General features: G+C 51.0%; 1 protein-coding gene across 1 annotated transcript; it reads right to left on the reverse strand.

The window, feature by feature from the left end:
• Positions 1-1,239: 1,239 nt before the first annotated feature.
• LOC136503805 (uncharacterized) lies at positions 1,240-16,392 on the reverse strand. Its single transcript, XM_066498766.1, has 6 exons — positions 16,322-16,392; positions 14,356-14,686; positions 2,309-2,332; positions 1,738-1,891; positions 1,545-1,640; positions 1,240-1,325 (listed from the first exon to the last, which is right to left on the reverse strand). The coding sequence occupies exons 1-6, from the start codon at positions 16,390-16,392 to the stop codon at positions 1,240-1,242; spliced, it is 762 nt and encodes a 253-aa protein (XP_066354863.1).
• Positions 16,393-16,961: the final 569 nt, after the last annotated feature.

Genomic DNA, 16,961 nt, shown 5'->3' on the forward strand with positions numbered 1-16,961 from the left:
GATAGGAGCTTGAAGAGCTGGAAGAGCCGGATGATGGAGTTCCCGATTGAGCTGCTGTCGCCGGAGGAAGGAGATGATATTGGCTGGAACTAATGACCCTTATCCTGATGAATGAGGAAGAAAAAATCGAAACTAAGAGATGAACAAGAAAATTGCAAGGGGGCAAAAAGCCGAATCGTACCCACGACGCCGGCAGCGCGATGCTCTGCTTCCTTCAGCCTCCCCGTCAGCAGGACGCTTGCCACGGTCGCCACTGTTCGCCATTTGCTTTGGTGGGGGTTAGGGTTTTCTTCTAGAATGAATCGAACGAAGGAAGTAGAGGAGACGGATGTGAGAACGCTAAAGCGTAGATAGCGATGAAGGCTAACGGAAGGGTCTATTTATAAGCCGGAGCGAAGAGTCGTGGTGAATTCTACGGAGTCGTGGGGCGAGAATGCCGAACGGTGGAGTAGGGTTTTCCCTTTCGGCTGGGCCGCTACTAGGCTGGGCCAGGCATGGGTTAAATCGGACGTCCCTCGACTATCTCCCTGATTTGTTGGAGCCAGCATTGTTCGGCTATACCCTCACAACATTTGAATTAGGATTCGTTCGGCTATTGGAAGAATGGAGACAATCGGCTACATTCTAATCGAGTAATCTAAGGGAAAATGGCTGATTACTTTTTTTGAACGAGTAAAAATATGTAAACATAAAGTTGGTTGATCAAGGGAAAGAGGATATCACATTTAAGTTTATTACAAACCCAATGTCTACTTGTTCAGAAGATGATTGATTGCCTCTATGGCTTCAGTCCTGATTCGGCTAACATTATCTAGCACTTTTTGATCTTCATCTTCAGAACTCTGGATGCTGGATAACCTAGTTTTGATTTGCTGGTCTTCTTTGATGGTCGAAGTTATCTTTAGTGAAGCTGCTTCTATGTTCTTCGGCAAATTAGCTATATGGGCCCTATGAGACTGAATTTTGGCATTCAGTTCGGCTAGTTGAGCTTCTAATCTGCTTTTTTCATCCTCCATGGCTTTCAGTTCAGACTCCAAGGTTGTCAAGGAATTTCTTGTAGTCTGGATATGAGAGTGAAGATCTTTAATCTCCAGCTTCTTCAAAGATCTGTCCTTCTGCAGAGCAGCCCTCGAAGATATGTTCTTGGTTGCCCTTCTCACCATAGCAAAGTGGTCATCAAGATGGGCTGCAGATTTTAGGGGGGCCTTGAGAGCAGAGGGGATATCTTGATCAATGAGTTCAAGGAGGTCTTTTATCTGGTCTGCCTCCTGAACCAGACTGCTGGTATCCTTGTTCAGCAGAATGATCACCTCTTTTAGCCGAGCCTGATTTTCCAGCGATAAGGTTTGATGAGAAGTAATCTCTTCACCTTTCTCAATGATGTAGTCCTCAATAGAGAAGGAGTAACTGGTGGTCGGTTTAGTGATGTTCTTCTAAAGAAAAGAGAAGAAAGGAGGTGTTAGCCGATTGGGTAATTTTGCTAAAATATAGTGTAAGACAAGGCATTACCTGCTGAGCTGAGTGATCATCAGGATGGGTTATACCCTGGCTTGCTGGAGAACTTGGCTGAAGGTTCAGAAGGGACAGGTTTGGAGCTTGATTAGGGGAAGTTTCCCTTGCTAGTTCATCTAAGATTTCATCTATCCTCAATAAAGTAAATGATAATGAGCATAAGAGATAGATGTTATTAAGGGAAAAAGAGAAAGGAGAAAAAGAGAATTAGTTGAATGATGTTACCTATAGTCTCATCAGATTTATGAGCCTTTGAACCTTCAGCTTCATGAGTCTCTGAAGCTTCGCTGTCATGAATTTCTTCATTTTCGGTAGAAACTTCAGGAGTTGGTTTTGCAGCTGCTGAAGTGCTGTCTAGTCTAGGAATTTCAACTTGTGGCTGCAATGGAAGTAATGAATATAGAGGTGGTCAGGTTTACTGCTAAGTGGGGTTGTTAACCTGATAGAGAATAAAAGGTTCATACCTCAAGAGATAAGTTGGCTTTCTTGGTCCTTGGTTTCTTGGGTAAGAGAAAACTTTCAGGTGTTTTCCTTTTGTTTTTTTCCTCTTGAAGATGCAGCAGCCGAAGTAGCAGGAGTTCTCATGAGTGCCTTTAAAGGTACTGAATCCAAAGTTGCAGGGATTTTCATGAATTCCTTTAATTTTGGAGCATCAAATCCCAGAGCAGGCTTGGGACTAGCCGAATAGTACTGGATTGCTTTGGCCGGGGGAGTAGACTCAAAATCCTGTGCATAACCAGATGTTAAAATAGGAAGTGAATTCAAAAGCAGGAAATGATGAGCCTAATGAAATTACCTCACTATCAGAAGCAAAATCGGGCTGCAAGTTTTTGCATAAAGGATGAACTGATATATTGAAGATATGAGCATGCCATTCTTGCCACCAAGAGACGAAGAAGGGATGAGCAACATCTATTAGCCCAAATGGAGATGGTTCGTATGTTGGCAATTCCCATCCTAATTCAAAGATTTTCTTGGCTTCCATTCTTTCTGTTATTACTTCCCTTGGCTTTATGATTGTTGAGAAGAGGAATTTTGGGGGCAGCTGGCCACATCCTAATTGTCTGGCCACCATATTTGGATAGTAGAATTCATAGGTGGACTGCACTAACCTCCCATGATGAAATTCGGCTGGCAGAGTGCAAGGTTTGATAAAGGAGTTAAAGATCTCCGTGGATTCTTGACCTGAACAACCAATTTCATAGCTAAACTTGCAGGGCAAAGTCAAATTTTCATTTTCTCTGTAAGGGAACCAGAGCACATTGCCGAATCCTTTGAAAAATAGCTTGAAGAAATGACCAATGTCTATGTCAATACTGATAGATGATGCTGCTTCCCCATAAGTCTGACAAGCCTTAACCTTTGCTGTACTACCTTCAGCATAGTTAACTGAAGGAAAACTTAGATTGAAGAGGCTCACAGAGGTTATCTGATGCATATATAGCTGGAGCCACATTTGAATTAGCCACCAAGGACCATTCACACAAGAGATTTCTCCACCTTGGTGCATCTGAAGAGTAATCTGATGCATCATATGATAAACAGACCCTAAGAGATATTTGCCTAGGGGAATCAGAGTGCCTGCAGCTAAGTCTTTAGCCATCACCATGTGATTCAGGGTTGGTTCATTGGATTTTCCACAGAAGATGAATCTGCATAGCCACATATTCATGAAGGCTTTCAACTCTTTGTCAGAGACGGTGCCAGATGCATTCATGTAGTTCTGGATGTGTTTGACCCATCCACATCCAGAGCTGACGGCTCTTTGATTACTTTTGCTCTTGTACTTATAGGGGTATACTGGTAGTGACACGTTCAAGCCAGTCATCATGAACACATCGGCTAGAGTGATGGTCATCATACCGTGACCAAAGATAAAGGCATTAATGGTGTCAGACCAAAAATGGGAAGCTGCTATCAAAAGGGAATCGTTTCTGGGTGTTTCTGCTAAGGATAATTCCAAACAATGACTGATGTCTTGACTTTCCCAGTGGCTGCTGCTTTTCTCTAGCATGCTCCTGTACCAATTCCGCCATCCGGCGATTGGGGGAAATGGCCAATTCTTGAACGTGTTTGGCCATCGGTTTGGCGAGGTGATCCCAGATTTGAAAGAGATTCTTTGGGTTTCTTTCTCGATAATTTCAGAAGGGTCAGGATTTCCCATTGGGCCGAGGAAATAGGAATCGAGGTTGGCAGCATAGGGGATCAAAATCTGATTCTTGTATTCCTTTAGAAGGTGATTGAAATCAAAGAGGAATAAGCCAAAAGAGGAACGGGAGGATCAAATGAAAATTGCCGAATATAAGTAAAGTTTACCTCTGGGATTTCATCCTGGGTTGCCATTGAAGATTCGAAGTAGGTCCGAGGTTGCGCTGAAAGCTTGAATTTTTGGGCAGCGGCTGCGGTGTTGAACGGTGCTGACCTAGGAAGAAGAAGGAGCTTGTGGTCAATTTCAGAATAAAACAACTTTTATCCCGAAATTGAGGGGGCATGTGTTAACACTGGATTTTGGTCGATTCTGGAGGATGACAGGTGGACCCACATGCGGGAAGAAGGGTATTCGGCAAACAAAACAAGCGGTCGGCTAAATGCTTGTGCGGTTGGTTACTCCAGAAGGCAGTGACTCCATTCAGGAAAGCAGAAGATGGCAGGCGAGGCCGATCGAAAAGATGAAAGTTGTAATAATAAAGGACTTTGAGAGTTTAGGGTAAGGAATCATAAGTTTCCAAGTTTGTTTAAAAGTTCCTTTGTAAATCGTAGTCTTCTAGGACTCGCGTTTTGTCTAGGGTATAAATATTGACCCTCGACCATTGTAATAGGGGTTCACAACCAAATCAATACAACCGGCCCGTGCCAACTTTCGAGTCCTTTTGTCGTGTCGTCGAGTTCTTCGAGAGGAGTCATCGATCCGTCGACCTCCGTAAGTTCCGACAACCTTGTTATCATGTTTAGTATCATGCGGTGGATTTAGACGTGATGCAAGTAGTCTTGTTTGTTTTCAATGATCGTGCGGCGGATCTTTGCTTGACAATCAAGAAGTCTTTGCTTATGCTTTGTTTATGAGTAGATACCGTGCGGCAGGCGTTTGCTCAATATGCTTAGTGAAGGCAAGACAGTTATCAGCTCTATTAGATACGGCAAAATCTAATAGATTCATTAAGTTATCCTGTGTTGCATGTTTTAAATATTTTATATATTTGTAACACACTTTTGCCCAATCTAGATTGATATTGTTCGGCCCTCTCTTATGGTTTTATCCGTGCTTCATTGATCATTACTTTCGTATTACCTTTGCAAATAGACAACATGCTCGTAATGGCTGAATTATTTTAATCTAGATTATCACATGTTGTGGGTTCATGCACGTTAATTACGTTTAAGCTTTGACGAAACTAGGTGTCGTGCGGCAGATGCAGGTTTTAGATTAGTTTAATCATGTTTATTTGCACGTTCCTTCTTCATGGATCCCAATTCGGCTGGATTGCTGAGCTTGGTTATGCATTAACTCATGATTAATTTCACTTGTTCAAACATGTCTTCTCATGCACATGCATTCGGCAATTGGATCTTTACGTGTGTTCATCTTACGATTAGCCGAATGATTTATAAACTTGCTGGCAGATAGCTTCCTATAGCTGTATGTCGTTGTAAGTGGCTTCAGGGCCGTATATATGGAACTGTCTGGTCTCACCCGACATGTTCCGGTTTGGCATTTAACTGTTTTATCCCCTTGTTAGTTTTTTTCAGGTCAAACTGACTGGCACGTTTCCGGATCACGAAGCACCCGGGCACCCAATTGAAGCCACGCTTTCCGGCTTGCTGTGTGTGAGGCACAGTGCGTCACATTTTGTGTCAACACCTTGCTAGTGCTAACTCCATTTGTGGTCTTCCTAAGATTATCATTATAAACAAATGTGTTCGGCTTAGGAGCGTTACCATTTGGGCATTCATAGCTTAGATGCCCCTTTCTTCTACAAGCATAGCATATGCGACCTTTGTTTGCTCTATGCTTGTTTTGCTTGTATGGACATCTATCAACCTTGTGGCCCATCTCATTGCATCCATAGCACCTTCTTGTTGCAACTTGGGCTTCCTTTCTTGCCTCTTTGTGCATTAGGTATTTCTTGGTAGGATGCCCCCAATTTCTTGCTCATGAGACAAGCGCTTTATCCATCACTTTTCTTTTGGTTGGCCAACTTGTTTGAGGCCTTTTGTTCAGCCACTTCACACTTGTCGGACCAACTCTTATGTGGACACATTGCCCACTCATGTCCATATAATCCACAACCATAGCATAACCTTTTTTCATGTTTCTTGATCTTGGTTGTGTTGGCCTTACTTTAAATGAGATTCTTTTGTTGGGCTTTGGAGGAAGCAAGGTTTGAACCCATCTCAAGCTTCTTCACCATGTTATCACGGTTATCTTGAGAAGGTTGTGCTTTCTCCTTACCATTCAACCGAATCATATCTTTCTTTAATCTTTTCACCTCTTCTTTGAGCTCTATGTTTTCTATGAGATTTAGCTCAATCGAAGATTGGCTTGCTTGAGGAGCACACTCATTAGTACAAGAAATATTTAATTGAGATGGTGTACTAGTGAGTGAATGTGTAAGAGGTTGAGAAAATTTTACCGATGTCATCACAACCTCATGAGCTACCTCAAGCATGATGCTTGATTCTATACTTCCTCATGAGAGCACTTTAGATGAACATAGTTTGCTTGTAGCACATTATACTTGCTTGATAGTTCATCTAGCCTTGCCTTGAGCTCAAAGTTTTCCTTCTCTAGTTGTGAAATACTAGAAGAGGAGTTAGTAACTAAAGTATGCTCAATTGACAATTTTTCATACCTTTCACTTAGAGCCTTTAGTTCTTCTATCTTGGAGATGAGAAACAATTCTTGCTTTTGTAGTGATTGCTCTTGCTTCTCAATCTCTTCTTCAAGCTCATTATTCTTTTCAACTATCTTCATGATGATGAACTTGTCTTTGCGGTTGAGATGATCAAGGCTGTAGTTGTCTTCAACTTCAACATCACTCTTATCTTGATCATCTACTTGTACTTTCTCCTTTTCTTGATCCTTTTTTTCTTGCTTTTCTTGGCCATGAGACACAAATGATGAGTATCATAATATACTGAGGTTGACTCATCACTTGGTCTCCACCGGGCTTGAGCATCGTTGCAAACAGCTGCTTGATGGTCTGCTGCCTCGGCCATACCAAACACGTCCGGTATGGTCCGGTATGTGCAGGCAGACAACAAGTTATGCGCTGCTTGCACTTCTTGCTTCGGCTCGGCGCTCTTGAGGTTTTGTGAGGCTTCTTCGCTGCATGAAGACACAACGGACATACTTTCCATTGACATGATCTCAAGTGCATTGGATTTTCCATATAAATCAAAAAGTCTAGTCCAAATGAGATGAGCACTCTCCGGAGGTGGTTGTCCATTGAAGATTGCCTCATCTTGAACCTCTACACTAACGTACTCAACATGACATTAATAGCTTGAGCATTGAGTTGCACGCATATCTCTTCCTCTTTTGACAAATTTTTGTAGTTGCTCCAATCAACTATAGGAAGAGGTATGCTTGCATCCATAATATGCTCAACAAGAGGACTAATATCCCTAAAAGCATTGAGTATATGAATTGACCAAGGTAGAAAGTTTGAACCATCATTTTGGAGAAGCACCGGCTCCAACTTGATAGGCGTCGACATCATTTTCTCACGGCGGTGAAGCTTTGGGTGAGAACCTTACTCTGATACCAATTGCCTAGAGGGGGTGAATAGGCGTTTCTGAAAATTGACACCTTTAAATGCGGAAGCAATTAGTAAAGAGAGTTTCCCAAATGGAAACTCTAAATTAAGTGTAGTACCACCCCTCACAAGTTTGCTACAGAGTAAACAAGGTTTAAAGAATATATATAGAAGTTACAACCCTGCAATACAAAGTTAGAACAAATAATGAATATATCTAGCACAGGCAGGAAATACCGGACGTGTCCGGTATACACTGTTTCAGTGGAATAGCCCTAAACTAGCTTATTTCGATTTCTAACTTCAAATCAAATTACAGGTACCTACTAGATATGACAATATACACAGGTAACCTACACAAGAGCAAGATCAACATAAATATCGAATGAAATATGAATTGAGACATGATATTTGTTTTACCAAAGTTCGGACTCGTGCGAGTCCTACTCTCCGTTGAGGGGGCTACGGGCGACCCAGCGAAGGTCAGCCCTAGAGGATACCACAAAGGTCACTCTAGCCAGAGTCTTTTCTAACTCATTTTCCAACTTTCCGAGGCACACCACAATCTCTCGGGTGCTCTCCGACGATGCCTAACCGTCTAGGACCGAAGAGTCCAAGAGTAACAAATGCGAATCATGAAATAGACAATATGCACAAGTGCTCAAGTGGTGGCTTGCTCTCTTTTTCAAATTCTCCCTTAACCCACAAATGGATTTTGTTATTTGGATCACACACTCACTAAGAGAGGGTTTGTGGGAGTTGGCAAGGCTCAAAAAACGTGTATAGAAACCAGTAGAATCAGCAGCCTCCAAAGATGGAGGCTTGGGGGTATTTATAACCCCCTTGGAAAAACTAGCCGTTTTATAGCCATTGCCACCGGACACGTCCGGTATGACTTACACTGCGCCAACGGTAACTAAGTTACAGTGATGTTGTGAGGCGTCGGAACTCCCGATGAATGCCAGAACTCCCGACTCACGATGAAACTCCCGACGAACCAACCCGAGAACAACAATTTTACCATTGATGGGCAAATACCAGACACGTCCGGTATGAATACCGGACACGTCCGATATTGCCAGACCAGCAAGAAATCAGTTAGATCTTTTATCTCTCAAATACTCAAAACTCACATGGGTTGGCTTGAGCACTTATGAAACATTATCTATCAACATGATGCATCCCTCTTAATAGTACGACATACCTATTAAACTCAATATAAAAGGAAAAATGAATTTATACCGCTTGAGTTGACCTCTTTTGAATTAATGCCGTCTCTTTCAATCTTCATCAAGTAAGGGTGCCAACATGTTGATATTGATCTTGTCACTTGAGCATAGCCATCTTGAGCACGTGACTTGATTCCATTCATCAAATATGAATAACTCCAAATGCATCAAGTCACTTCAAACACTTTTGTCCAATATAGATTTAATCCTCCACATCAATATGACCATCGTAGCTTGATTAGTACCTCAACTAAATGCAAGTACTTCCTTCTTCACCCTAGCTAGGTTCTTCGGCCGCCAAGCCGTCGCTTGCCCTTCACCCTTGCTTAGTACCTCGAAGCCTTTCCTTGCTATCTTCACCATCTCAAGCCATCAAGTCACATCTTGTGTTGAATCAACCATTCATTTGTATTGTTATCTTTTTCATTTTAATTTAGCAAGCTTCAAATATGAGACCATTCCATATGCAATCCCTCATGTCTCATTAATTAATTCTTATGAGCTTGCTTTCACATAGAATATGGAAATCCCATAATAAATAAGCCTTTGCATGAATTCTATTTGCATTATTGTCTTGTGCTTGAACTAGATTGTTTTATACAACAACGCATCATTTTGGCTTTTATTAAGTACCTGTGAGATAACCTATTACCGGTCCACACTTAGCAAACGGGTTAGACCTTTAATCACATTGTCATTCAACCATCCAAAACCCACTAAAGGGCTAGATGCACTTTCAGTCAACAACCGAGGTGGTTCAAGAAATTTAAAAGTTTAGTTTTAAAATCTAAAAACTTAAAAACATATCTTTGGGACTCTTAGGACTTCAAATAAAAGTATTGTCGGATACCGTGAGAAGGGGTACCCTAAGCAAGATCCAAAAAACGACTGCTTAGACTTCGTAAAGATCGAAACCAGCTAAACGCTGCTGGCCTCGGCCGATTCTCCGACTCGCCCGAGGCCCCATCGCCGTGAGCCTCGGCCGATTCCCCGCCAAAGGCCTCGGCCGGGCCACCGACCCTCTGTCTCACGCAAGGCGGGCTCGGCAGCACTCCGCTATCTCTCCCTCCTCTCGTCCCTCTGGCAAAACGTCGTGTCACATCAATTCAGCCAACTGCTGCCCCTGACAGCCGCACGTCCGGCACGGTACAGCAGGATAGCCGATGGGACAGGAGGCAGGACTGGGCATGGGTTACCCGCCACTGTACTAACCACCGTGACGCCCATGCCTCACTATGCTGCCAACTCCTGCACCGAGGACAATACAGCGTAGGGAGCCACATCTGGGCTACTGTGGCCTCGGAATCAGTACCCAGGGCCAATAACTCCCCCCAAGGCCTCGACAGTTTGCTTCATGGGCTCGGCAGCCTGAGGGTCCGTGACCGCCGAAGCCCCACGATGGCTCGGCCTCGGCATCTGCAGAACCACGGCCCCCCACGACGCCGTCACGCGATGACTAGCACGTCGCCCGCCATGCCCTGCATCAAGCCGTACTGGGGCCCCACGACGCACAAGACCGAGTATGACCAGCATGTCACTTCCGCACGTCCCCTCAAGGCGCTCAACCACTCCGACAAACCACGCGACGGCACAGTACAGCGAAGTGGCAGACCAAACGTCCGTCACGTCAGCACCCTGCCATCCACGACGGGACTATGCAAGGGTTACCGGCTACTGTGCTGCCTAAACTCCTGCACCAAGGACGAATACGACGTGGGAAATCGGAACTGGGTTCCTGTGACCTCGGGACCAGCGAACCGACCGCTCCGCCCCACTCGAGGCCCCCGACAGGCCTCGGACGAACTAACCGAGTTCCGCCTCGCCCGAGGCTCCCGGTAGGGCCTCGGGCGAACTGGCCATGCTCCACCTCGCCCGAGGCTGGGCTCGTCCCGCAACCTCGTCGCCCCCGCCTCAAAAGTCACTCTGGCAGGCTATCGCATCCAATTAATGCGCCCAGCTGCCCCCACTACGTAAGCCACGATCGGCAGTACGCCGCGGCAGGAACAGCAGGACAACGGTCAAATCGCCTTTTTACCATCCCTTACTGACAATACAGGGTACCGTATCTTGTAGACGCACGTTCCTCACTGTTCCGCCTAAATCAACTATCGACGATGGCCGCCCAGACCTCACATTGCCACCTGCTAAAGGCCTCGGCACAGCGGGCCTCAGCACAGTGGGTCTCGGCCTCAGCACGACAGGTCTCGGCGCAGCCCACTACAGCAGCCACCAGACCTCGGCACTTTACCAGGTCAACAAAAAGTACAGGAGCGCAGCATGTCGCCAGCCTTGAAGACCATACCGACTAGACATCGACGGGAACTCCCACGACGCCACGCTACTCCAGGGAGCGGAATACGTTAGCAAATAGTAGCCTTTCTCATGTACTTCTGGCTTCCTCCTTGTGGCTATAAAAGGGGTAGCCGGGGCCATTTTCGAAGGGGGGGGAGGAGGAAGGAGAGGAACACACCAATAGAACCACACACTTCCACGCTGCTTGGGAGCAACGTCCCAAGCAGTTCGCACCACCCTCGCCGAGACCTGGGGCTAGCTCCCTCTCTCACCTAGCTTGTAATCCCCTACTGCGAGCACTCCGGTGCAAGGAATACAAGATCGATCTCGCAGACTGGACGTAGGGCCTCGATTGCCTGAACCAGTATAAACCTTGTGTCTCTTTGCATCACCATCCGGGATTAGGGGCACGCAGCACAAATTCACTCGTTGGTTGAGGGACCCCGGTTCCAAAACACCGACAGTTGGCGCGCCAGGTAGGGGGCTTTGCGTGTCAGCTTCGTCATCCTAGCAAGTTCCGGATGGCAGACCACATACGACCACTGCGTCTCGGCACCATAGTTTGGTTCGGGAGCCTAGAGTTCATGTCTCTAGGGCATGAGTACGACATGGTGCTCCTCACTCCTCGAACCCCACCGTCCGACGACGAAGTCGCGCCCCGGCAGCCCAGGCGCAGGCGGCGCCCGGGCGACCGCTCTCGCCACGCTCGCCAGGCACGGCGCGAGCAAGGCCACCCCGACGCTACGCGAGCCTGGGGCGCCACGCCACTCCCCGCCGATATCCTACGACCAGCTATTGGTACGGGGTCCCTGGCTGGGGACCTGTCTGACCTGAGCCTGGACAAAGGAAAATCGCCGGTGGCTTACGGCGATGCCCAGTCATCTAACCCCGCTCCGCCACTCCCTGAAGAGCCGACCCCGGCGGGGCAGAATCTGGAGACAGCCCCGTCCCCATACCCCTCTGGGTTGAGAAATGCCGCCGCCTCTTACGCCTACGCTTACGCTGCCACTCACGAGCGCCCCTCGGAACGCCGCCAGCGCTTCGCGCTCGACTTGAGCACCCGCTCCGATTCCTCGGACAAGGACGAGGCATGGCCCAGGGTGGATTTCTCCGAACTCCGTAACCCTGGGGCTTTGCGCCAATTCTTGGCCGCAAGCGACTACTGCCTCGGCTATTCCGACTCCGACGATGAAGGGACTTACGATCCGTCTCGTGAGTGCTTCCATGTCGGGCTCGGGATGCCAACCTGGTGCTGAGACTGAGGCAGAGCAACAAGGGCCGCCACAAGCTGACCCCACCCTAGGAAGGGCCGTATATCGTCGCTCAAGTGCTGAAGCCCGGGACCTACAAGTTAGCCAACGAGAAGGGCGAAATCTTCACCAACGCTTGGAACATAGAACAGCTACGTCGTTTCTACCCTTAAATTTCCAAACGTTGTTTACATTGTTTCTCGAAATACAATAAAGAAGCGTTCTTTAGTTGTTATAATCTTTCGAGGAACCCCCTTATAGACAAATCGATTGTATAGAACCTAAGGACCGAAAGATCATCTCAAAGGCGAAAAGGCCGGCCGAGCCGTGAGAACGGCCTATGCCTCTGGGCTACGGCAGCTCCCTCACCACCGTTTCGCCCAAAGGACAGCTTAGGCTCCGAGGAAGTTCTTTGCAGAAAGGTTGTCTATCGATAGGGGCTCGACGTCACTATAACGCAATAAGGGAGACTCGGCTCTGCCTCTGCAAAGTCGAGCCTCCCTCGGGGGCTAAAAAGGGGGAACCCCCCCTAAGTCCCGGACCCCATTTCTCAACCGTTTTCCGAAAATTTCCACGCCAAACTCTCTCGCACTCCGACGGGACCTTCGCAAGAAACCCAGGGACCAAAAGCTTGTCTGGAGGCCAAAGGGCCGGCCGAGTCGTGAGAACGGCCTACGCCTCTGGGCTACGGCAGCTCCCTCACCACCCTTCGCCGAAGGACGGCTTAGGTTCCAAGGGATTTCTTCGCAATCGAGACAGAGGGCACGGACTTAGAAATAGAATGGAAAACGGTTAAGAAACACACATACGCAGATACTTTAAGGGCCTCGACGGCCACAAAAAACGTCACGATTCGGCAACTAACCCAATCCGGTTACATGGCCCCTTTTGGCCCAGGTCAAAGCTCAAGGATCGGCGGCTGGCGCGGGAGGGACCACCTCTTCTTCGAACAGCTTGGCCAACGCAGTGCCAGGCGCCTCGGCTGCCTCCAACAGCCTCACGACCTCTGCATCAGCCTCCTCGTCATCTTCTGGCAACACATAGCCGTCGCTGACAGCCTCGAGGTTGATGGCATAATGCGAGGAGACGACGGCCAGGGCGCGCTTGACACCCGTGTGCAACGCCCCTCGGAGTCTCTCGCGGACGTGGGCGCTCAACGCAATCAGGCGGCTCCCAAGGGAGCTAGCTGATTGGACCTCCTCGACGTGCAGGGTCTCGCAGGCGGTCCGGACAGCGCTGCGCAGCGCCTCGTGCTCCCGGACCTCGACATCCAGCGCCGCTTGCGCAGCGACGGAGGCCTCAGCCGCCTGGGAAGCCTCTTTCTCCAGATCTACGTCGCGACGAGGGATCAGGAGCCAAACGCGAACCAGAACAAATGGACAAGGAACACGGTTCGAGCGGAACTTACCCTCGGCCTTGTTCTTCCAGGCTAAGACCTCGACCCGAGAGGCCTCGGCCGCCTTGGTAGCCTCTGCCAGGGCGACTTTTGTCGCCTGATGCTCGCTCTGCTCCGCACCCAGCTGCCCGGCTGTGGCCTTCGCAGAGGCCGTCGCTTCTTGGGCCCGAAGCCTGAAGCAGTCTCGCTCCTCCTCCAGTTCCTTGATCTTGGCCACCAGAGGGGCGGACTGCTCCTTAGCCGTGGCCAACTCGGCCTGAATGTCAGCACAACGAAGGCGGAGGTCCTCCACTTCCACACTCCGCGCCGACAATAGTCCCTGGGCATCAGCAAGCAGGCCCTTTTGGCGCTGGAGCTGGTCCCAGATATCCCTCTCATTTCGCAGGAACACCGATTTCCCAAGGGATCGGGTCTCGAGCTCCTAAGGAGGCAAAACAAAAAACGCACGTCAAACACCGCGAGGGGGCTTGGAGAGAAAACAACGCGACACGAGAGGGGAAAGTACTTACCCGCGTGACACCGGGCAAGTCCTGACCCATAATAGTCATCGCTGTCTGCAGCGACCGCACTGCCAGTTGGCGGTACTGCTCGAGGTTGCTCCAATGCCCCCCCTCTGCGGTATCTTCAAGGGCAAACACGGGCTCCCCCTCAGGGTCAGCCCGGTTCCGCCAGAAAACACGCGGGAAGTTCCACCCGCGAGGCTCGGGCCGTGGCCGGACAAGAGCCGAACTCCCCTCGGCGGGATCTGGGACTGGTTGCTCCGCGGTGCTGGCCGCCTCGACGTCCGCCGCCTCCTTCCCTCGGGAGGAATCATCAGACGAGATTGTCTGAACCAGGGGCGGCGCCAAAATTTGCCCCGTCTCCACCTCCATCGCCTCGGTCTCGACGGACCCGGGGGCTCTGGCCTCCGCCATCTCTACCTCGATGGCCCCGGCGTCCACCGCTGTGACGTCGGAGGTCTTGGGGGCTCCGGCCTCACCCTTAGTGGCCTCGGCAACAGCAGACGCCCCGGCCTCCTTCGCCCCAAGACCCACAACATCGCGAGGCACGGGCTCCTCCTCCCCCACTCGCTCCACGGCCGCCTCGGCCTCCTTTTCCTGGGCAGCCGCCTCCTCCGAAACGGTTTCGCCCGACGCCGCGCCGCGTCGCGCGCCAGCCTGCGCCTCCGCTGCCTGATGAGCGGAGGAGCTAACGTTCACCTTGAGCGCCTTACGGGGCGCCAAGGGAGGATCTCCCACTAGAAGCGTCTGGCTGGAAGAAAAGACACTCCCAAGGTCAGCATGCAACCAAGGGGCGAACAAGAAGTACTACGGACTCCACCAGAGAAGACGCTTACCGCGAACGGGGATGCAGCCGCTTCGACACCGCCTGCCTCCTCTGCAACGGCGGCGGTGGTGGCAGCAGCGCGGCCTCGGTGCCCACCAGTGCCAGCTGGCCTCCATCGGACCCCGGCACCTCCTCGACCCTTCGCGGAGATAATGGGGTCGCCCCCACCGTCACACGCTCCACCTCCACCGTCGAACCCATCGGGCTGACGGCACGCTCCTCCGACACCCGCGCCTCGGGTGTGTCGGCCTCGGCCCCGGGACGGGCCGCCACTGGCCTCGGGACACCTTCTCCTCCTCCTAGGGGCGTCAGGCTCCTTGCCGGCGCCCCGGGAACCATCTCCCTGATGTCGGGGAGGTGTTCCAGGCAGGCCGTCCCCACCTCGCGCCCGCCGCCGTCGCTCGAAGAATCCAACACCGATGACGAGGGGGACGGCTCCAAAGGGAGACCGTCGAGCCTCTGGCGCCGGCGACGGGCGTCCAGCTTTTCGCGCGCGAGGATCTTCTTCGTGCGCTTCGCCACCTCGGCATCTTTCTTCTTCTTCTCCTCCTCGGCACGCGCCCTGTTCACGGATCGCCGCCGGGCGTCCTCGGGAATGGGCGGCGGGGAGCCTCGCACGTCTCTTATCCCCTGCGAGAACGACGAAGTAAGACAACAGACCAAAAAGGCGAAAGACAAGAAGGCCGCGAAAGCCTCGACAACATCCGACTTACCAGCGAGACATACCCCCGCGACGGGCGCATCGGGAACGGCATCAAGTCATCGAGCCTCGGCTTCCCGTCTACCGCCTCTCTCACCCGACGCAGGGTCTCGTCGTCGGTAAGAGCGAAGGCGGACATCTTGACACCAGCGATTGAATCGCCCGGGGTCATCTCGAACAGCCGCCGCCGCCGGGCCATCAGAGGCAACACCCTCCGGCGGTGAAAAGCCGCCACAACCACGGCCGCCGAAAGGCCGTGGTCACGCAGCTTCCCCAAGGCCCTCAAGAGCGGCTCCAGCCTAGGCTGATCGGCCTTGATAACGCCGTACCCCCATTTCTCTAGTTGACTCTCTACAACCCGCCCGGTATAAGGGGGAAGTCCTTCGCCGTCGTTGCGGAGGTAGAACCAGCCGTCATACCAACGACGGTTGGACGTCGACAGCTGGGCCGGGATGTAGAGTGACTGCCGGTCTTGGTGCACGTGAAGGGTGCAGCCGCCGGCCCTCTGCACCTTCCGAGCTCCCCTCGTCCCCCCCGGCTTGGAGGTGAACGTCGCTCGGAACAAATGGAGCCACAACTCCCAGTGGGGAGCAATCCCCAGGTACCCCTCACAGACGGCGACGAAGATGGCCGCCTGCGCGATGGAGTTGGGGCTGAAATTGTGCAGCTCCACGCCATAGTAGTGCGGGAGTGCCCGCATGAAGCTATCCGCCGGCGACCCGAAGCCTCGCTCGTGGAAGACGACAAAGCTCACCACGTAACCGTCGCGCGGCCTCGGCTCCAACTCGTCCCCCGGAGCAATCCACTCCGGCTCGTCGGGGTCGGTGATCGGGCGAAGAAGACCGGCCTCCACGAGCGACTGCAGCTTCTCCTCGGTGACGTCGGACTGCTCCCAGGGAGCCGCCGGGAGGATGACGGGACCACCAGCCATTGCGCGGCGGAGGACGCTGCGACGACGGTAATCTCTCTCCCTTTCTCTTTCGGTCTCTCGCCCTCGCCCTTCTCTTCTCCGGCGCTCTATGCTCTCAGCAACGGCACGGAGGCAGCAAAAGCAAACGCGGAAAAGGTAAGGAGGAAGAGGGCGAGGCCGTTTGCGTATTTATGCAGGGACGCGTTGAAACCGCCGGGCGACGAAATCGGGGAAGTTTCCCCAAAAAATCTGGCGCGGTTATCCAGATCCGGTCTTACCGCCCACGCACTCCTCGTTAATCGCGCGTGCAGGTACGTCCCGTCGGTTGACGCCACGTCGCGTCCAACCGCAGCGGCAGCAGGCGCCGTTTCGCCTCCCCGAAAAAGCCGCCTCAAAAGGCGCGCCTGCCATTAATTAGCCGTAGGGAGAGAAATAACCCCCCGATTCCTTCCAGGCAAAGGAACTGGGCACCGAGCCCGCTACGGTCCAGGGGTTCGAAGGCTGGGCCCCCAGGGGTTTCGACAGCCGCCTCAGGGCAACAGAGTCAGGGGCGACTACGGGCGAGCCTATACGAGGCCAAGGCCCAAGCA

Source organism: Miscanthus floridulus, chromosome 14 (genome assembly GCF_019320115.1).
Source record: "Miscanthus floridulus cultivar M001 chromosome 14, ASM1932011v1, whole genome shotgun sequence".
Lineage (NCBI taxonomy): Eukaryota > Viridiplantae > Streptophyta > Magnoliopsida > Poales > Poaceae > Miscanthus > Miscanthus floridulus.